Below are 17,604 nucleotides of genomic sequence, written 5' to 3'. Positions count from 1 at the left end.
AGAGGTAAGGGGCCGGGAAGGTGGCGCTAGAGGTAAGGTGTCTGCCTTGCAAGCGCTAGCGTAGGAAGGACAGCGGTTCGATCCCCCAGTGTCCCATATGGTCCCCCAAGCCAGGGGCGAATTCTGAGCGCCTAGCCAGGAGTAACCCTTGAGCGTCAAACGGGTGTGGCCCAAAAACCAAAAAAAAAAAAAAAAAAAAAAAAAAAAAGAACAAGAGGTAAGGTAAGGAGAGCACCTAGGGTACAAAACAACCAGTTGGTGTGGCATTATAGGATGTCCCTTAGGGACATTCCCACATAGTCACACCTGGTATTGGGATTCAGGTAGTTTTCGTGGTATTCCAATAGCTCAGAACTGTGTGAAAGGAGGTCAAGATCAGTAATTCTAGGGCATAGAACAGCCCCTCATATGTAGAGGGAAGATCCTCTTGCATTCTCAACCTGCTTTGTCAATGTGTCTCTGCAGGGGGCGGTTTGGCCAGGTGCACAGGTGCACAGAGAAGTCCACAGGCCTCATATTGGCAGCCAAGATCATCAAAGTGAAGAGCACGAAGGAGCGGGTGAGGCATCTGTGCAGGGCCAACCAAAGCCTCTCGACAAATCCAGGACTCCTCATTTCCTTCGCCCCCTGCCCAGAGCCCAGATCTCACAATGAACAAGAGCTCCTCCACATTGCCTCAGCAGAAATCCTGGCCTCCTTCTTTCTTGCCTTTCCCATGATTCCTATATCCCTGTTAACAAGAAAGCCATACAACTTCAAGATCCAGAGTTCCTTCTTGGAACTAAGGTTTTCTATTGGTCAAATGAATGAGTTAGAGCAAGAGCCCTTCTGTTAAAAACAGGATTTAGGGGGTCGGAGAGCTAGAATGGAGGTAGGGTGTTTGCCTTGCAAGCAGAAGGATGGTGGTTCAAATCCCGCCATCCCATATGATCCCCTGAGTCTTCCAGGAGCGATTTCTCAGTGTAGAACTAGGAGCAACCCCTAAGCACTGCCCCAAAACACCACCACCACAACAACAATAAACAAACAAAAAACAGGATTTAGGAGCTAACTCAAAGACACCTTGTATGAGAACCAAAATTAATGGTACATGGTGTGTGGGGGTGGTGTGGTGTGAGTGTGGTGATGGGAAATGCCTTCTTTTTCCTACCCATTTGTTCGCTCAGTAACTACTCTCTCTTTTGACTCTGTAAGGAGGATGTGAAGAATGAGATCAATATCATGAACCAGCTTAGCCATGTGAACCTGATCCAGCTTTATGATGCCTTCGAGAGCAAGAACAACTTTACCCTCATCATGGAGTAGTGAGTGTCTAAGAGTGGGGCTGTGCTGTGGGCTGGTGCTTAAAGCTTTGATTTTAGGCAAGCTCTATTTTACTTTCCTCTTCCCTGGGACATCCAGTTCCATATCATTGCCTGCTGAGAGCTGGCTTCACTGCCTGGGCTCCATCCAATATGGAACATGGAAGACAAAATCATTTTGTCACAAATCAGTGGCAAAGCAGTTATTGCAAAATATAATATGAACCAGCTAAGGTTTTTGCTCCTAACACAAATTTGTCAATGTCATATAGCAATATTAAAATGACAGTTTCAATTTTGCCAAAAATTTATAGCTATTTGTTTTCTCATGAAGAAGTCAAATACCTATGAATGTTGAATCTGCATTTCTAGCAGGATATGGTATCCTGAAGCTGATATTGGCTGACTTTTATAAAGCTGAAATTAGTTTCCCATTTGCCACACTATTCACCGTTCCTAACTATTCCTGACACTGAGGCTGAGATCTCAGAGGCAATTAGATTTTGTGTGTGTTTGTTGTTATTTTTCTTCAGATAGAATTGAAAATTGTGGAATATTTGTCATATTTCCACTTTCTACCAAAAGTGAAAACAAAAAGGTAGGCTAAGTTAGTGGACTTTAAGAAAACATTTATCTTATGTCTTGTCTAAGTTTTCAAGTTAGGTTTCTTGGTGTCTGTAAAAAAAATGAGTTTACAATCTTGTCCTAGGTTATCCAAAATGAGCCTTAAGTATCAACCAGAATTCCCTTTGGTGTATCATTACCTGCATTCTGAGATTGAAAAGCTTCCCATAAAAAGTCAGATGACAGTGTCACCTTTGGGCTCACCTGTGTCAAGCTCTTTAGCCTCTGCTGATAAGAATAGACAAGTCCTCTGAGAAGAACCATGCTCAATCAAGTTACATGCCTCTCCCCTTTCCCTGGCAGTGTGGATGGTGGTGAACTCTTTGACCGAATCACAAATGAGAAGTACCACTTGACTGAGATGGATGTAGTCTTGTTCACCAAGCAGATCTGTGAGGGTGTGCATTACCTACATCAGCACTATATTCTACACCTGGACCTCAAGGTTAGCCTCTCCTTTTGCATTTCGTGGGTGGGCATCTTGATTCTTGAGATTTTGCTCCATTTTTATCTCTAGAGCATAAGTATTTTCAATGTTTTTCAACAAGATATTCCAAGAGGACCACAGGTGAAGAATAATATAAATGAGGGGTCATAGCAGTCCTACTATGGAGACCAACCAGTAGGATAGGGGAGTATAAAGAAAAGAAAGGGACAACAGTCAGAAAATTGTTTGGGGAATTCTAGTTCTAGAGCCCTATCAACAATCCTCCTTCCCTGTCTCCCTCATATTTCCAAATTCTAGAATCTCAGATAGGCAAGTCTTATTGTCTATGTAAACCTCAGTTTTTCCAACTTTAAGAATGTGCATAATAAGGACCAGAGAGATAGCATGGAGGTAAAGCGTTTGCCTTGCATGCAGAAGGTCATTGGTTTGAATCCCGGCATCCCATATGGTCCCCTGAACCTGCCAGGAGCGACTTCTGAGCATAGAGCCAGGAGTAACCCCTGAGCATGGCCGGTGTGACCCAAAAACCAAAAAAAGAAAATGTGCATTATATACCTATACAAGATTTATTTAAATATTAATATAAAAGTATTCTTTTTATTAGTAAAACTTAGAATGGAAATATATACTGTGATAATAAATATATATGATATAAAATGTAACAAAATGCACCATGGACATTTTTCTCATCTAATCTATGATGAGGTGAAGCTACTGGTTGAGAGACTTTCACTGTTAGGTTAGTATGATATATAACCACATAGATATGCAGTATTTGTTTTAAACTTGTTTTTTCAGTTTCAAGAATTGCAGTAATGAGCCCGGAGAGATACCACAGCAGCATTTGCCTTGCAAGCAGCCGATCCAGACCAAAGGTGGTTGGTTCGAATCCCAGTGTCCCATATGGTCCCCCGTGCCTGCCAGGAGCTATTTCTGAGCAGACAGCCAGGAGAAACCCCTGAGCACCACCGGGTGTGGCCCAAAAACCAAAAAAAAAAAAAAAGAATTTCAGTAACTCTCACAGATATGGCAAGTGGGATAAACTTCCTCTATATAGTAGAGGAATATATATATATATATATATATATATATATATATATATATATATATATATAAACTTCCTTCTATATAGTAGATGTACTTCTATTTTCCTTACTGACATCAGATAGAAAGACTGATATATTTAGAAAAATGGTGGAGTGTTTTGGTCTCAGTCTGCTCACTAAAACCAACACCAGGATTTGTGTTCAGCTTCTCTGTAAAATCAGGCAATTGGGTTAGGATTCTACTTTGTATTTCTAGCAAATAAATAGCCTTTGGGCACCCACTGTGAATCTTCAATTGGAGACATTTTTGCAAGATCTATTCCCAAGTCAAGAGCAGAATTTATATTCAATCTTCTTCTGGCACATCACTTGCATAAATTCATCATTTATGAAAGAAAAAATAATAATTCCTGCCTTATAGGATTGATGTATGGATTTAAGCATGGAAAGAGTCCCAGAGCTGCACTATCCAACACAAAATCTATAGCCATGTGTAGCTATTAAGCATTTAAAATGTAGCTAATCTGACTGAGAAACTGCATTTTACATTATACTACTTTAATCAATTTAAATTTTAAAACAGACACTAGTTATCAGAAAAAATTTAAGTATATTTAGAACTTACTATACAAATTTACTTTTCAAATTTATGAAGACTTCATGACATATAATAAATTCATCATCAAAAGAAGTTATTAAAATTTAGTATCTGAATTGAGATCAACTGTAAGTTGACTTCAAAGAGAAAATAATATATAACTACTATTTAATCAGTAATTAAATAATGGTAACCCATTAAAATATCTGATATATTAAGTTAAATTTACTGTAAAAATTAAGTTTTAAGATGCTGGTGAGATGGCTCAAAGGACTGGAGTACATGCTTTGTATGTGGGAGCCTTGAGGTTTAGCCCCAGGAAGCATGCTTGGTCCTCTGAAAACTTCTGAGGAGTAGCTCCTGATCATCATGTCATGTACAGCTTCTCTGAGAATCACTGATATAGCTCCAAAACACAAACATGTTGTGAGCTGGACCTTCCAGCCCTCCTCTCTTTTGTCTCTGAGAATTATTGCAAAAATGTCGTTTATTTTTCTTAAAACCCATAGATGAGTGAGACTATTCTGAATCTATCTCTTTCTCTCTCTCTGGCTTATTTCACTCAGCACAATAGATTCCTGTACATCCATGTATAGAAAAATTTCATGACTTCATCTCTCCTGACGGCTGCGTAATATTCTATTGTGTATATGTAGCACAGTTTTTTAGCTGTTTATCTGTTGAAGGGAATCTTGGTTGGAAACAATTAGACTTAATAAGTGAATTTAGCATATAAGGCAAAGAGTCAGCCACCAATTATATTTCTATATACTAGGAGTCGGCAATTTGTAAATAAAATTAAGACAATTTCATTCACAATTATACAAAGAAAAAATATAGTACTTTAAAATAAGTTTAACAAAAACATACAACAATAAAACAAGGCTAGAAGTGATCATATATTAGAAAGCTTAATATATTTTAAAAGATTTTTTGTTTGTTTATTTGCTTTTGAATCACATTTGGCTATCCTCAGGACTTATTTCTGGCTCTGCACTCAGTGATAACTCCTGAAAGCTTGGAGAATTATATTAGGTGTCAGGGATAGAACCTGGGTCAGTCACTTGCAAGGCATGCTCATTGCATTATCTCTCCAGCACCCAATATTTTTTTTCCAAAGTTTATTCCAAAATAATCATACCAATTTACATTCCACTTCTATGTATGCAAGTTTCAGTTGCTACATGTCCTTGCCAATACTTGATATTTTAGTCTTTTTAATATTTGTCATTATAGGTCTCGTCTTTGTATCTCATTTTGAACTTGATTTGTACTTCTACACTAAATAATGTTTTATTTCAGCCCCAATCTTTTTATTTTTATTTTTTAAACACCATGGTTACAGACATAATTGTAGTTGGGTTTCAGTCATAACAAGGACACCCCACTTCACCCGTGCAACCTTCCCATCACCAATGCCTCCATCTCTTCCCTCCCCCATCGCACCCCCTGTATTTGAGACAGGCTTTCTACATCTCTCACTCACTGACATTGTTATGATAGTCCTCAGTGTAGGTATTTCTCTAACTGTACTCCCCACTCTTTGTCGTGATCTTCATATCTTGAGCCCATCCTTCTGGCCCTCAACTCTGGGAATCATTTCAATGTGTTTAATTTTCTTAAAACCCATAGATGAGTGAGACTATTCTGTATCTCTCTCTCCCTCTGACTAATTTCACTTGGCATAATAGATTCCTTGTATCTTATTATTAAGATGGCTTCCCAGGGCCGGAGTGGTGGCACAAGCGATAGGGTGTTTGCCTTGCACGCACTCACCTTGGATGGACCATGGTTCGATTCCCCCGTATCCCATATGGTCCCCCAAGCCAGGAGCGATTTCTGAGCACATAGCCAGGAGTAGCCCCTGATCGTCACCGGGTATGGCCCAAACATTAACCCACCCCAAAAAAATGATGGCTTCCCAAATTGCTCTACAAATTCCTTTCAATTCTTATCAAAATCACAATTGGATTTCTTGAAGAAATTAATGAGCTGAAATTTAAGGAATTCAGAGTGTCAAAAGCAGTGTCAAAAGAACCAACTTGGAGTTTTCACATTTCCTGCTTTCAAACATTACTACTAAGCTGTAGAAGTCAAAATGGTGGTGTTATTGGTTGAAGGATTGTCAAAGCAATATAGTGAGAATCCAGAGATAATTCCTTACATTTATCATCATGGTTTTTAAAAAAATGTAAAATATATAGATAATAACTTTTGCAATATATAAAGGCAACAACAATTTAATAGGAGGAAAGAATAACTTTTTCAACGAATGGTTCTGGGGCAACATACTTAATTTCCACATGCAAAAGAATAACAAAGCCAGAGATCAGGAAAGGACTTCCCTTGCACTTGCCTGAAGTAGGTTTGATCCCAGCACCATATATAGTACTCCAAGCCATCAGAAATTATCTGTGAGGCCAGAGTCAGAAGTGAGCCTTGAGCACTTCTGGGTGTGCCCCCAAAACAAAATCAATGAAACAAAAAGTAATATTATATACCAATATTATTATGTATAAATTTTTCTCAAAATGAATCAGAGGTAGTAACAGTGGGTAGGGAAGGCACTTGCCTTGACACAGCTAACCTGAGTTTAATCCCCAGCATCATATATGGTCCCCTGAGCAATGCCAGAAGTGATCCCTGAGTGCAGAGCCAGGAGGAAGCCCTGAGCAAAGCTGGGTGTGCCACCCAGCTAAGGGAATAGAAATCCTAAATGTAAGAGCCAAATATATAAAAGACTTAGAAGAAAACATAGCAAGTCCTTATAACTTGGATTACAACAATCTTTCCCAACATCTGAGATACACTGGAAAAATACAGGGTGGGGATGATAGTAGACTTAAGTGCAACTGGGGGAAGGGCACTTTCTGATCACTTAAAGAAGGTAGATTTCCAGTGGGCAAGTGATTATTTTTCTAAAAAGAGGGCAGGAAGCTGAATTAGTTTGGAAACCTCTGCACTGGGCAACAGTTTCTTAGTACAAAAGAGAAAGCACAAGCTAAAAAATAAACAAATAAGTCTAATGAATATTAAAAGCATATATTTCAAAGGATATCATCAAAATAAAAGGCAACCCAAGAGGCTGGAGTATATATTTTGCATGTAGGGAGCCAGGGTTCAAACCCAGAGCTGCATGGTCCTCCCAAAACCACTGACAACACCTAGTCCCTGAGCTGGGTATAGTTTCCAAGCACTTCAAGGAATGGCACACCCTCTCCCCACCTGCTCCAAAAAACCCCAAAGAAACACATATCTGGGATATGTCTTAGAGGGCAGAAAAACCCCAAAGAAACACATACCTGGGATATGACTTAGAGGGCAGAAATGCTTCTTTGCCTGAGAGAACCCTGGGTTTGAGTGGAAATTTATATAAATATAAAATAAAATAAAAACAAAAGTGCCTAATTCCAAATGACACCATCATAAAAGTGAAAGTTAGGGCCAGAGCGGTGGCACAGGCTGTAGGGCATTTACCTTGCAGGTGCTAACCTAGAATGAACCACAGTTTGATCCTTTGCCATCCCATGTGGTCCTCCAAGCCAGGGGGAATTTCTGAGCATATAGCCAGGAGTGATTCCTTTGTGTCACCAGGTATGGCCCAAAAACCAAAATAAATAAATAAATAAAATAAAAAGTGAAAAAAAAAATTAAAAAGTGAAAGTTAATGGACCATGAAAAGTATTTCCAAATCATATATAAGGTACATGTATCTAGAATATATATTTAAGTCTTACACCTCAATGACTAAAACAGTTTTGTTTTGTTTTGTTTTGGTGCCACACTCAACAGTGCTCAGATATTACTCCTGGAAGGTTTGGGGGACCATATGGGATGCTGGGGACTGAACCTACGTTGGCTGAGTGCAAGACAAATGCCCTACCCACTGTGTTATTGCTCCTACTCCTAAAACCAATTTTAATGGGCAAAGTATTTAAATAGACATTTATCCAGTGAAGATACACATAAATAAGTACACATGACTCTCAACATAATTACAGAAATTTAAATCAAAACCACAATATATTCATTATTTATATCCATTTATTTTATATCCACAATTTATATCCATTAGACCAATGAAAATAAATTTTTTGGGCCACACCCAGCGGCGCTCAGGGGTTACTCCTGGCTATCTGCTCAGAAATAGCTCCTGGTAGGCATGGGGGACCATATGGGATGCCGGGATTCAAACCAACCACTTAGGTCCTGAATCAGCTGCTTGCAAGGCAAACGCCGCCGTGCTATCTCTCCGGCCCCGAAAATGAAATTTTTATTTCCCCAAACTCCTAAACAAATATATGAAATTTCATATATTTGTTTAGGAGTTTGGGGGACATGTTCAGCAGTATTCAGGAGCTACTCCTGGCTTGGTGTGCAAGAGTGACTCCTGGTGGTACTTAGGGAAACACATGTAATGCCAGGGATAAAACCTAGGATTAGCCACATTCAAAGCAAGCACCTTAACCCCTATTTCTCTGTTCCCCCAAAATAAAAATTTTAAATGATGGCCAGTAATGAGCTTGGCTAGACATAGAGAAATTAGAATGCTCATAAACTGCTGATGAGATTGTAGGATTGTATTTCCACTTTAAAAATAGTTTGGCATTTTATAAAATGCTAAACATTAACTTAAACATTGAGTTAGTTACCTGCAATTTCACTCATACTAAAGATAAGTGAAAAATATAAGTTCACAAAATGTTTTATAAATAAACACAGAGTAGCTATAAAGTTGAACATAACTACATTGTTTACTAAGCAATGAATAGAGAAAATATTATCACAATATTAGTCACCATGAAAAGGAATGAAGTAATTAAATTACAATGTGGATGAACCACAGAAACATTATGCTAAGCCAAACAAGTCATATGAAAAAGGTCACACTTTAATAATTATAATTACATAAAATATCTAGATGGGATAAATTTACAGAAGCAGAAAATACTTTAGTAATTACCATGAACCAAAAATGAGAGTAACTGCTAATGAATATAAATTTTATTTTCTTGGGCCACACCTGGTGGTGCTCAGGGGTTACTCCTGGCTCTGTGATCAAAAAATAGCTTCTGGCATGCTTGGGGGACTATATGGGATGCCAGAGATCGAACCTGGGTTCGTTCTGGGTTGCTGCATGCAAAGCAAATGCCCTACTGCTATGCTATCTCTCCAGCCCTGAATCCTGAATTTTTTTTTTTTTTTTTTTTGGTTTTTGGGTCACACCCGGCAGTGCTCAGGGGTTACTCCTGGCTCTATGCTCAGAAATCGCTCCTGGCATGCTTGGGGAACCATATGGGATGCCGGGATTCAAACCACCGACCTTCTGCATGCAAGGCAAATGCCTTACCTTCATGCTATGTCTTCGGCCCCAAATATGAATATATTTTAAATTATGAAAAAAATTTAATTATAATAATATTCATAATTAATATGTGATTTGAGTATACTGAAAATCACAAAATTATATATTTGATTGTTGGTTTTTTATTTTGGTTTTTCGGGCCACACCCGTTTGATGCTCAGAGGTTACTCCTGGCTAAGCGCTCAGAAATTGCCCCTGGCTTAGGGGGGCCAAATGGGACACGGGGGGTGCGAACCACAGTCCTTTCTTGGCTAGTGCTTGCAAGGCAGACACCTTACCTCTAGCGCCACCTCTCCAGCCCCAAAACTTATATATTTGAAATAGTGAGTTTTATATTAGTCAGATTTCTATTAATACTGTTAGATCATTTTTATTATTTCTTTGCATTTTTAAAGTGTTACTACTAGAAAATTTTAACTTATATTTAACTTATATTTATTATTATTATTCACATTTTAGTTGTTTGGATGTGTAGGTTTAGAATGTATAAAGAGCACATGGACATTACAAAATTTCAAATAAGTTTTCATGTAGCTAGCTGAGACATTTCACAATATCATTATAACATTAAAAACAACAAAACCTTTGTTGGGATAAAGAATACCTGGCATTTTCTTTGAAAGTTGTGAAGTGTTCTATGCATATTACATCATTTGCTCTTAATACTCAGTTGGGTGGAAGGAAGCAGAAGGTTATACATATTTTTTTTGTGTGTGTGTGGTTTTTGGGTCACACCCGGCAGTGCTCAGGGCTTATTCCTGGCTCCAGGCTCAGAAATTGCTCCTGGCAGGCACAGGGGACCATATGGGACGCGGGATTTGAACTGATGACCTCCTGCATGAAAGGCAAACACCTTACCTCCATGCTATCTCTCCGGCCCCTTATAAATATTTTTTATGGATGAGGACACTGGTATTTCAGGAATAGGTAAAAGTTTATCTAGGGTTCCACAGCTCAGATTCTAGGGCTCAGAAAAAACAACAGATCCTTTCTACCATAAATATTCTCTCTCTACCTCAACCAATCAAGTTTGCCTGCACAGCGTCAAGCTGTCCAGGCTCTCAGAATCTCAGAGATTATCGGAAAGACTCAAATAAGTGTGTTAAACCCACTACTGCCATCTCATGGATCACAGATGTCACCACACAATAGTAGGTTGACATTTAATAGCTCTTTGATCAACTCTCTTATCTTTTTGATCAGGCTATTGAAACTTTGATCCTTCCTCTAGGGTTGTGATATGATTAGTTGGGATTGAGGCCTAGCCACTGGTATGTCTGAGAAATCCCCTGGTAATGATAATATGCAACCAGAGTTTGAAATCTCTACTCTAAGTCACAGTTCCAAATAAACAACTTGTGTGCCAAATAGACATTACAAATGTTTATGCTTGACTTTCACACATGACAATTTAATTGTCAATATTAAGAGCATAGAAATTTTACATATAACTTGGATTTCTGCTTTCTCTCAAGGAAAGAGGTTGCTAGCTATTAAGCCTTCAGATTCCTAAAGGAATCCTAAAGGAAGTGTACAGGGGCTGAGGATGCGCAGTGGCTGCACTTTTCCATAGGATAGGAATCTCCCAGTCTCTCCCAGTCAACAGTATGCCTATTGTTGCATCTTCACCTGAACCATTCCTTCCCGCTAGGGTCTGAGAAATAGGATTTTATTGAAAACTGTGGTAACTGGAGACCTTCTTGGCTATTGTTTGAACAAAGCAGACTTTTCTTTTTTCCCCAGCCGGAAAACATACTATGTGTCAATCAGACAGGACATCAAGTTAAGATCATTGACTTTGGGCTGGCCAAAAGGTAAGAAAGTTGTATTTCTGCATTTTGAAAAAAAAAATCCTTGGGTATTCTTTGTAGCTCTCTTATATATTTAGCCACAACTAAGCCAATTATTTTAGTTTGGAGAAAGCACATGGAAACTGAGAAGCTTGTGTTTTTCAATCATACACTTAGGCCATGTTACTGCTATTGTGATGGATTTGGTTATGGATTTTGCTTCTCCTTAAAAGAAAAATTAACAGTACTTTAAACTCAGTTTGAGCAGAAAGGGAAGCAATGATTAAAGGGATTCCACTGAATGGGGGTGATGAGTATCTCAGTTTTAATCATTTCATAGACCTATTTACTTGCTGTACTATATCTCCAGCCCTCTTTTGTAGATGTTTTTAGATAGCTTTGAAGTGGTTATTTAGCTATTGCCACAAAACAGCTCTCATGAACAACAACTTAACTCTAGTAAAAGGAGCATAGCCTATAGAATTGTGGGAACAATTTTTGAGTTATCTTAAATTAGTTCAGGAAAGGAAGACTTATATTTTCCCTCCATGGCTTTCTGTTGCAATATAGCCAGCCACCACTCTGCTCCTCATTTTCTCTTTCATTGCACAAATATAGGCTTTGTTGACTCCAGAGTTGCATTTGCCTGGATCAGAGAAAATTTGGAAGTGAGCAGACAGTTCTTTGGAAACTCATCCCCCTGATTTAAAGAAAGCAAGTCACATTGTCAAAATGCTTTATCTGTCACTAATTAGAATCCACATCATCTCTAATATGGGAGAATCAATGTGCTACTGTGAAGATAAAAAAAATTCATTACTGTGACCCTTTGGAGAGTCACAAACCATTATCATTGCTAAGATTCACCTTTTCCTATCCCAGAATAGTATTTATACCTATACAGATTTGGTATAGTAACTGAAAAATGGAAACTACCATTTTTAACATTTTAAGTTAACATCTTACTTGAAATAATAACAGGTTTATTTTTAATTCTGTGGAAGAGGAGGAAGTGGGAGAGAGAGAGTAAAGTGCTCAAGAGAGAGCACAGGCTTTTCCAAAGCAGAGTGAATGTCCCAGTTTACATTTCAGTATGAGTGTAGGAAAGCATAAAAGTGCATATTTCAAGAGATGATACGCAGGTCACATGGGCTGGCAAAACACATGTGTGCAGCACTAACACATCAGCCCAGGGAGCACATGTGCCAATGTAATATTTTTAGATGAGTTTTAAGGTTCACAAAAAAAATTGAGGGATATATACAGCTATTCACCACCTGGTTGAATGCTTTCCTCCACCATAAGTGTTTTACATTCAGCCTCTTACCACTCTCTCCCATTCCTTTCCTACCCTACCCTACCCTACCCTACCCTACCCTACCCTACCCTACCCTATCCTATCCTATTCTCCAGACAATTCCAGGGAGTTGTTTTCTATTGAATACCACTTCTTATGCTTTTTGTTTTCATTGTGTTTGGGTATTTTTTATTTCACCATTTTATTTCTTTATATCCTGCATATGAGAGATTATTCTGTGTTGGTCTATTTCCCTCTGACTAATTTCACTAAGCATGATACTCTTCAGATACCTCCACAAAGCAGCAAATCACATGAGTTTATCTCTTTTATTGTTTTTGAGCCACAGCTAGAAATGCTCAAGGGTTAATTTCTGGCTCTGCATACATCCTGATGGTGCTCAGGGAACTAACTATATGGATGCTTGGGATTGAACCAAATTGGCTATGTGCAAGGCAGATGCCCTACCTGCTGCAGGTTCTATCCCTTCAGCCCCAGCATGACTTTACCTTTTCTATGGCTAATTAATATTCCAATACACAATGGAATGTGTGCCATATGCACCGTATATGTACCATAGTTTCTTTATCCTGTCATCTATTCTTGAATCCTTGGGTTATTTCCAGATTGTGGCTATTGTGGAATGGTGCTGCAAAAAAACTAGGGTTGCAAATATCTTTTATCCATTTTCTTTTGGACCTTTGGGGGTATATTCCAAGATGTAAATTTTCTGTTCAAGTGGAAGCTCAATTTATAGATTTTTTTAGGGAATAACCATATTGTCTTCCATAAAGGCTAGTCAACATTCCCACCAGAAGTGAATGAGAGTTTCTTTCTGCCCACATCCACTCCAGCACTGGATGTTCTTGTTTGTTTTTCTAATATGTGCCAATCTCTATGGTGTAAGATGATGTGTGATGATATCTTGTTGTTGCTTTGTCTTTCACTTCCCTGTTGATTAGTGATGCAGAGCATTTTTTTCATGTACCTTTAGGCTATTTGTATTTTTTATTAAGAAAGACTTAATTTGTTCTCATTTTTTGATGGGGTTCAATTTAAAAACATATTTAAACCATTGTGATTTACAAAGTTATTTATAGTTGGTTTACAGACATACAATAATATTTAAGGACCAATCCCACTACAAGTGTCAACCTCACCCCACCAGTGTTCCTAGAGTCAGCTACTAACTAGCCTGCCAGAATAAAAGGTCCATTTTTTATTTTGGTTGTTAAAGATTGGGTCTCATGTTTTCATTGTTGTTGACTCTGGCTTGAATATTTAGTTTTGTACCTAACACCACTATTGCACCTGAGTCCCTTGGAACCCAGTCCCCATCTTTTCATGTTTGTGTTTCTCCTCCTACACTCAATTTCTTTTCATCTTACTATATTCTGGGGCCTAGAGTATTCTCAACAACCTGTGGGTTGGATTTTTTAAAACCAATTTATCCCAGTGCCGTATACATCTTTAATATTAACCTCTTATTAGATAGTTGGTAGGCAAATAATTTCTTTCAATCCATGGCTGTCTTTGTATTCTGGTCATTGTTTTCTTTCAGTTGCAGAAGTTTCTTGACTTTAATGTACTTCCATTTGTTTATCTTTGCTTCCACTTGCTTGGCCAGTGGTATTTCATCCTTAAAGATATCTTTAGCTTCAATATTATGGAGTTATGCTATGTTTTTCTTCATGTATCTTATGGTATCATGTCTTTAATTACTTTTGATTTGACTTTTGTGAATGACATAAGAAAGGGGTTTAGGTTCATTTTTTTTAGGTAGCTAACTAATTTTCCCAACATCACTGGTTAAAGAGGTATACTTGCTCCAATTTATACTTTTTGCTTAGTTCTTGAAGATTAATTGTTCATGTACCTGCTTGTTTCAGGATATTATACTCTAGTCCATTGATCTAAGGGTCTGTCTTTATTCCAGTACCATGCTGTTTTAATTACTACTGCTTTGTAGTACAGTTTGAAGTTGGGCAAAGTGATGACCCCTGTAGAAATCCACTGAATCCCTTGCTTCAGTTATTGCACCTGCTTCAGTCCGCCTGCTGCACTTCTGCTGCATAGATACTATCTGCAAAGGTCCAAGTCTGCCAGGGCTGCAGGGTTGCACACTGCAGAGGCCCAAGGCTGCCAGGGCCCAGTGCTGCAAGTCTTACAGGGACCCATGGAGCCTGGCTGCCAGGCGAGGCCTCATGCCCAGACCACAGGAAAAAAAAAAAAAGATGCAAAGCAAGGGGCCAGAGAGATAGCATGGAGGTGAGGCATTTTGCCTTGCATGCAGTAGGGCAGCGGTTTGAATCCCGGCATCCTGTATGGTCCCCCGAGCCTGCTGGGGGCGATTTCTGAGCGTAGAGCCAGGAGTAACCCCTGAGCGCTGCCGGTTGCCACCCCCCCCCCAAAAAAAAAAGATAGATACAAAGCAGACAGCATCTCATTGATGCTTAATTACTGCTTTAGTGCCTCTAAGCAGGTCACTATCCTGGACCCCTTGCAAAGGTCCAAGTTTTTCCTTTTATACCTGGCATGACAATGGGAATGTCCAATGGGGTGTGTCCAGGGACATGTCCAAGTTCAACTGCCATACATAAACACCTCCTATCTTCTTTTACCCAAGAAAAAGCCTTAGCTTTTCCACATGAGTGCCCGAATCTATCTATCTATCTATCTATCTATCTATCTATCTATCATCTTTCTCCTTCCTTCCTTCCTTCCTTCCTTCCTTCCTTCCTTCCTTCCTTCCTTCCTTCCTTCCTTCCTTCTTTCTTTCGTTTTTTTTTTGGGCCACACCCGGCAGTGCTCAGGGGTTACTCCTGGCTGTCTGCTCAGAAATAGCTCCTGGCAAAAAAAAAAAAAAAAGAAAGAAAGAAAGAAAGAAAGAAAGAAAGAAATAGCTCCTGGCAGGCACCGGGGACCATATGGGACACCGGGATTCGAACCAACCACCTTTGGTCCTGGATCGGCTGCTTGCAAGGCAAACACCGCTGTGCTATCTCTCCGGGCCCCCTCTTTAATTTCTTTATGTAGTGTTTTGTAGTCTTGTTTGTATAAATATTTCACCACATTAGTTTTGTTTTGAGGTACTTGATTTTCTGAGGCACAGTTGTGAATTAGATTGTTTAACTCTCTTTCATTATTTGTATGTATATAGAAAAGCCCTGGACTTTTGCAATTAAGTTTGTAGCCTGCCTCTTTACTGTGAAAACTTATTGTTTCTTGGAGAGGGTAGATCTTTAGGATTTTCTTTTCTTTTTTTCTTTATTTTTTTGGTTTGCGTTTGGCTACACCCAGCAGCGCTTTGGTTACTCCTGGCTCTGCATTCAGAAATGGCTCCTGGTAGGCTCGAGGATATGAGATGCTAGCAATTGAACCCAGGTGGGCAGCAAATTCTGTACCACTGTGTTATCACTCTGGTCTCAAGAATCTTTAGGATTTTCTAAACATAATAATCATGTTATCTGCAAATAGTGAGGAGACATCTTCCCTTCCTATCTGAATTTCTTTGATATCTTTTTCTTACCTAATTGTTATGGCAATTACTTCAAGTATTATCTTGAATAGAAATGGGGAGACTGGTCAGTTTTGTCTTGTGCCTGTTCTTAGAGGAAAGGCTTTAGTTTTTCCTATTGAGTACAATAGGCTGTAGGCTGTGGTAAGTGGCTTTGACTAAGTTAAAATTTAATTCAGTTCCCTTTTTGTTGACAGTTTTCTCATGAATAAGTGATAGCTCTTGTCAAATGCTTTGTCTGCATCTATTGATATGATCATATGATCTTCAATTTTATTGGTATGGTGTATTACATTGTTTTATTTTCATATATTAAACCATCCTTACATTTCCAGAATGAATTCTACTTAGTCATGATGTATGACTTTTTTTGGGGGGGAGGGGGTCACACCCGGCAATACTCAGGGGTTATTCCTGGCTCTACGCTCAGAAATCGCCCCCAGCAGGTTCGTGGGACCATATGGGATGCCGGGATTTGAACCAGTGACCTTTGGAATGCAAAGCAAATGCCTTACCTCTGTACTATCTCTCCTCTGATGTATGACTTTTTTTAAAAATAATATCTTTACTTAAACACTTTGAATACTAACATGATTGTAGTTAGGTTCAGTCATAAAAAGAACACCCTCCCTTCACCAGTCCACCACCAATGCCGCCTATCTCCCTCATTTTTGATGATTTTCTGGATACTATATTCTAGAATCTTTGCATCTGTGTTGAGGATCTTTACCTATAATTCTGTGTGTGTGTGTGTGTGTGTGTGTGTGTGTGTGTGTGTGTGTGTGTGTGTGTGTGTGTGTTTGTCTACTTTTGATATAAGTATAGTATTTGCTTCATAGGAGCATTTGGGAGTGTTTCAGTTTCTTCAATTTTCTGGAAGAGCCTGAAAAGAGTTGGTAATAGGCCTTATGAAAAAAGTTTTATAGAACCCATAATCTACTTATTCTCTCAGACTTACTCTCACAGTCCTCTGCATCTATTTTTCCCAGGTATAAACCTCGAGAAAAGCTGAAGGTGAACTTTGGCACTCCCGAGTTTCTTGCTCCAGAAGTAGTTAACTATGAATTTGTCTCCTTCCCCACTGATATGTGGAGTGTGGGAGTCATCACCTACATGCTGTAAGTACCTAGGGAACTGGCTACTACAAGGATGTGTAATTATCCATCAAAACAGCACAATTTTGAATGAAACTCCTATTTGGGAAAGTGAGCTATTGATACAGTAGCCCCTGTAAATAATCGGTGCTTAATTCAGCAGAAGGGTTCTGAGAGACACCATAGTAGGTCTGTTTGAATAGGAAAAAAGTTGGGGCATTTTATACAATACACAATAATAGTTATTGCAAAGTGGGCTTAATCCTGTGGGCTTTGGTTTCTTAACACTGAGTAAATAGAGCAATTTAGCTGCTATAGGAAAGGGGAATCTTGCAAAGAAATGGAGGCCCAGTGGCTTGGAGTGATCAGGACAAGACATGGTTCATTAAATCATCTAACCCAGTTCCTCTTGCCATGATTTTGCAGGTTGAGACTCAATAAAGTTCAACTTTGTTCCAAGTCTTATTGTTATTTAATGATTACTTTGTGTACTCTGTATCTCAAACTTTGTATTTGTATTCTCC

General features: G+C 38.9%; 2 protein-coding genes across 2 annotated transcripts in view; one reads left to right on the top strand and one right to left on the bottom strand.

Moving 5' to 3' along the window:
* GPT2 (glutamic--pyruvic transaminase 2) overlaps positions 1–17,604 on the bottom strand; it is a 690,974-nt gene that overhangs the window by 247,084 nt on the left and 426,286 nt on the right. The window lies entirely within an intron of this gene.
* MYLK3 (myosin light chain kinase 3) overlaps positions 1–17,604 on the top strand; it is a 55,477-nt gene that overhangs the window by 28,356 nt on the left and 9,517 nt on the right. The window contains exons 6-10 of the mRNA XM_049787394.1: positions 466–559; positions 1,195–1,304; positions 2,229–2,370; positions 11,126–11,196; positions 16,976–17,104. Of these exons, the coding sequence (XP_049643351.1) occupies positions 466–559; positions 1,195–1,304; positions 2,229–2,370; positions 11,126–11,196; positions 16,976–17,104 (546 nt within the window). The remainder of the gene's footprint in view (positions 1–465; positions 560–1,194; positions 1,305–2,228; positions 2,371–11,125; positions 11,197–16,975; positions 17,105–17,604) is intronic.

This window comes from Suncus etruscus, chromosome 14, assembly GCF_024139225.1.
Source record: "Suncus etruscus isolate mSunEtr1 chromosome 14, mSunEtr1.pri.cur, whole genome shotgun sequence".
Taxonomy (NCBI): domain Eukaryota; kingdom Metazoa; phylum Chordata; class Mammalia; order Eulipotyphla; family Soricidae; genus Suncus; species Suncus etruscus.
Note: the sequence above shows the minus strand (reverse complement) of the source record. Positions and strands in the feature narration are given on the sequence as shown.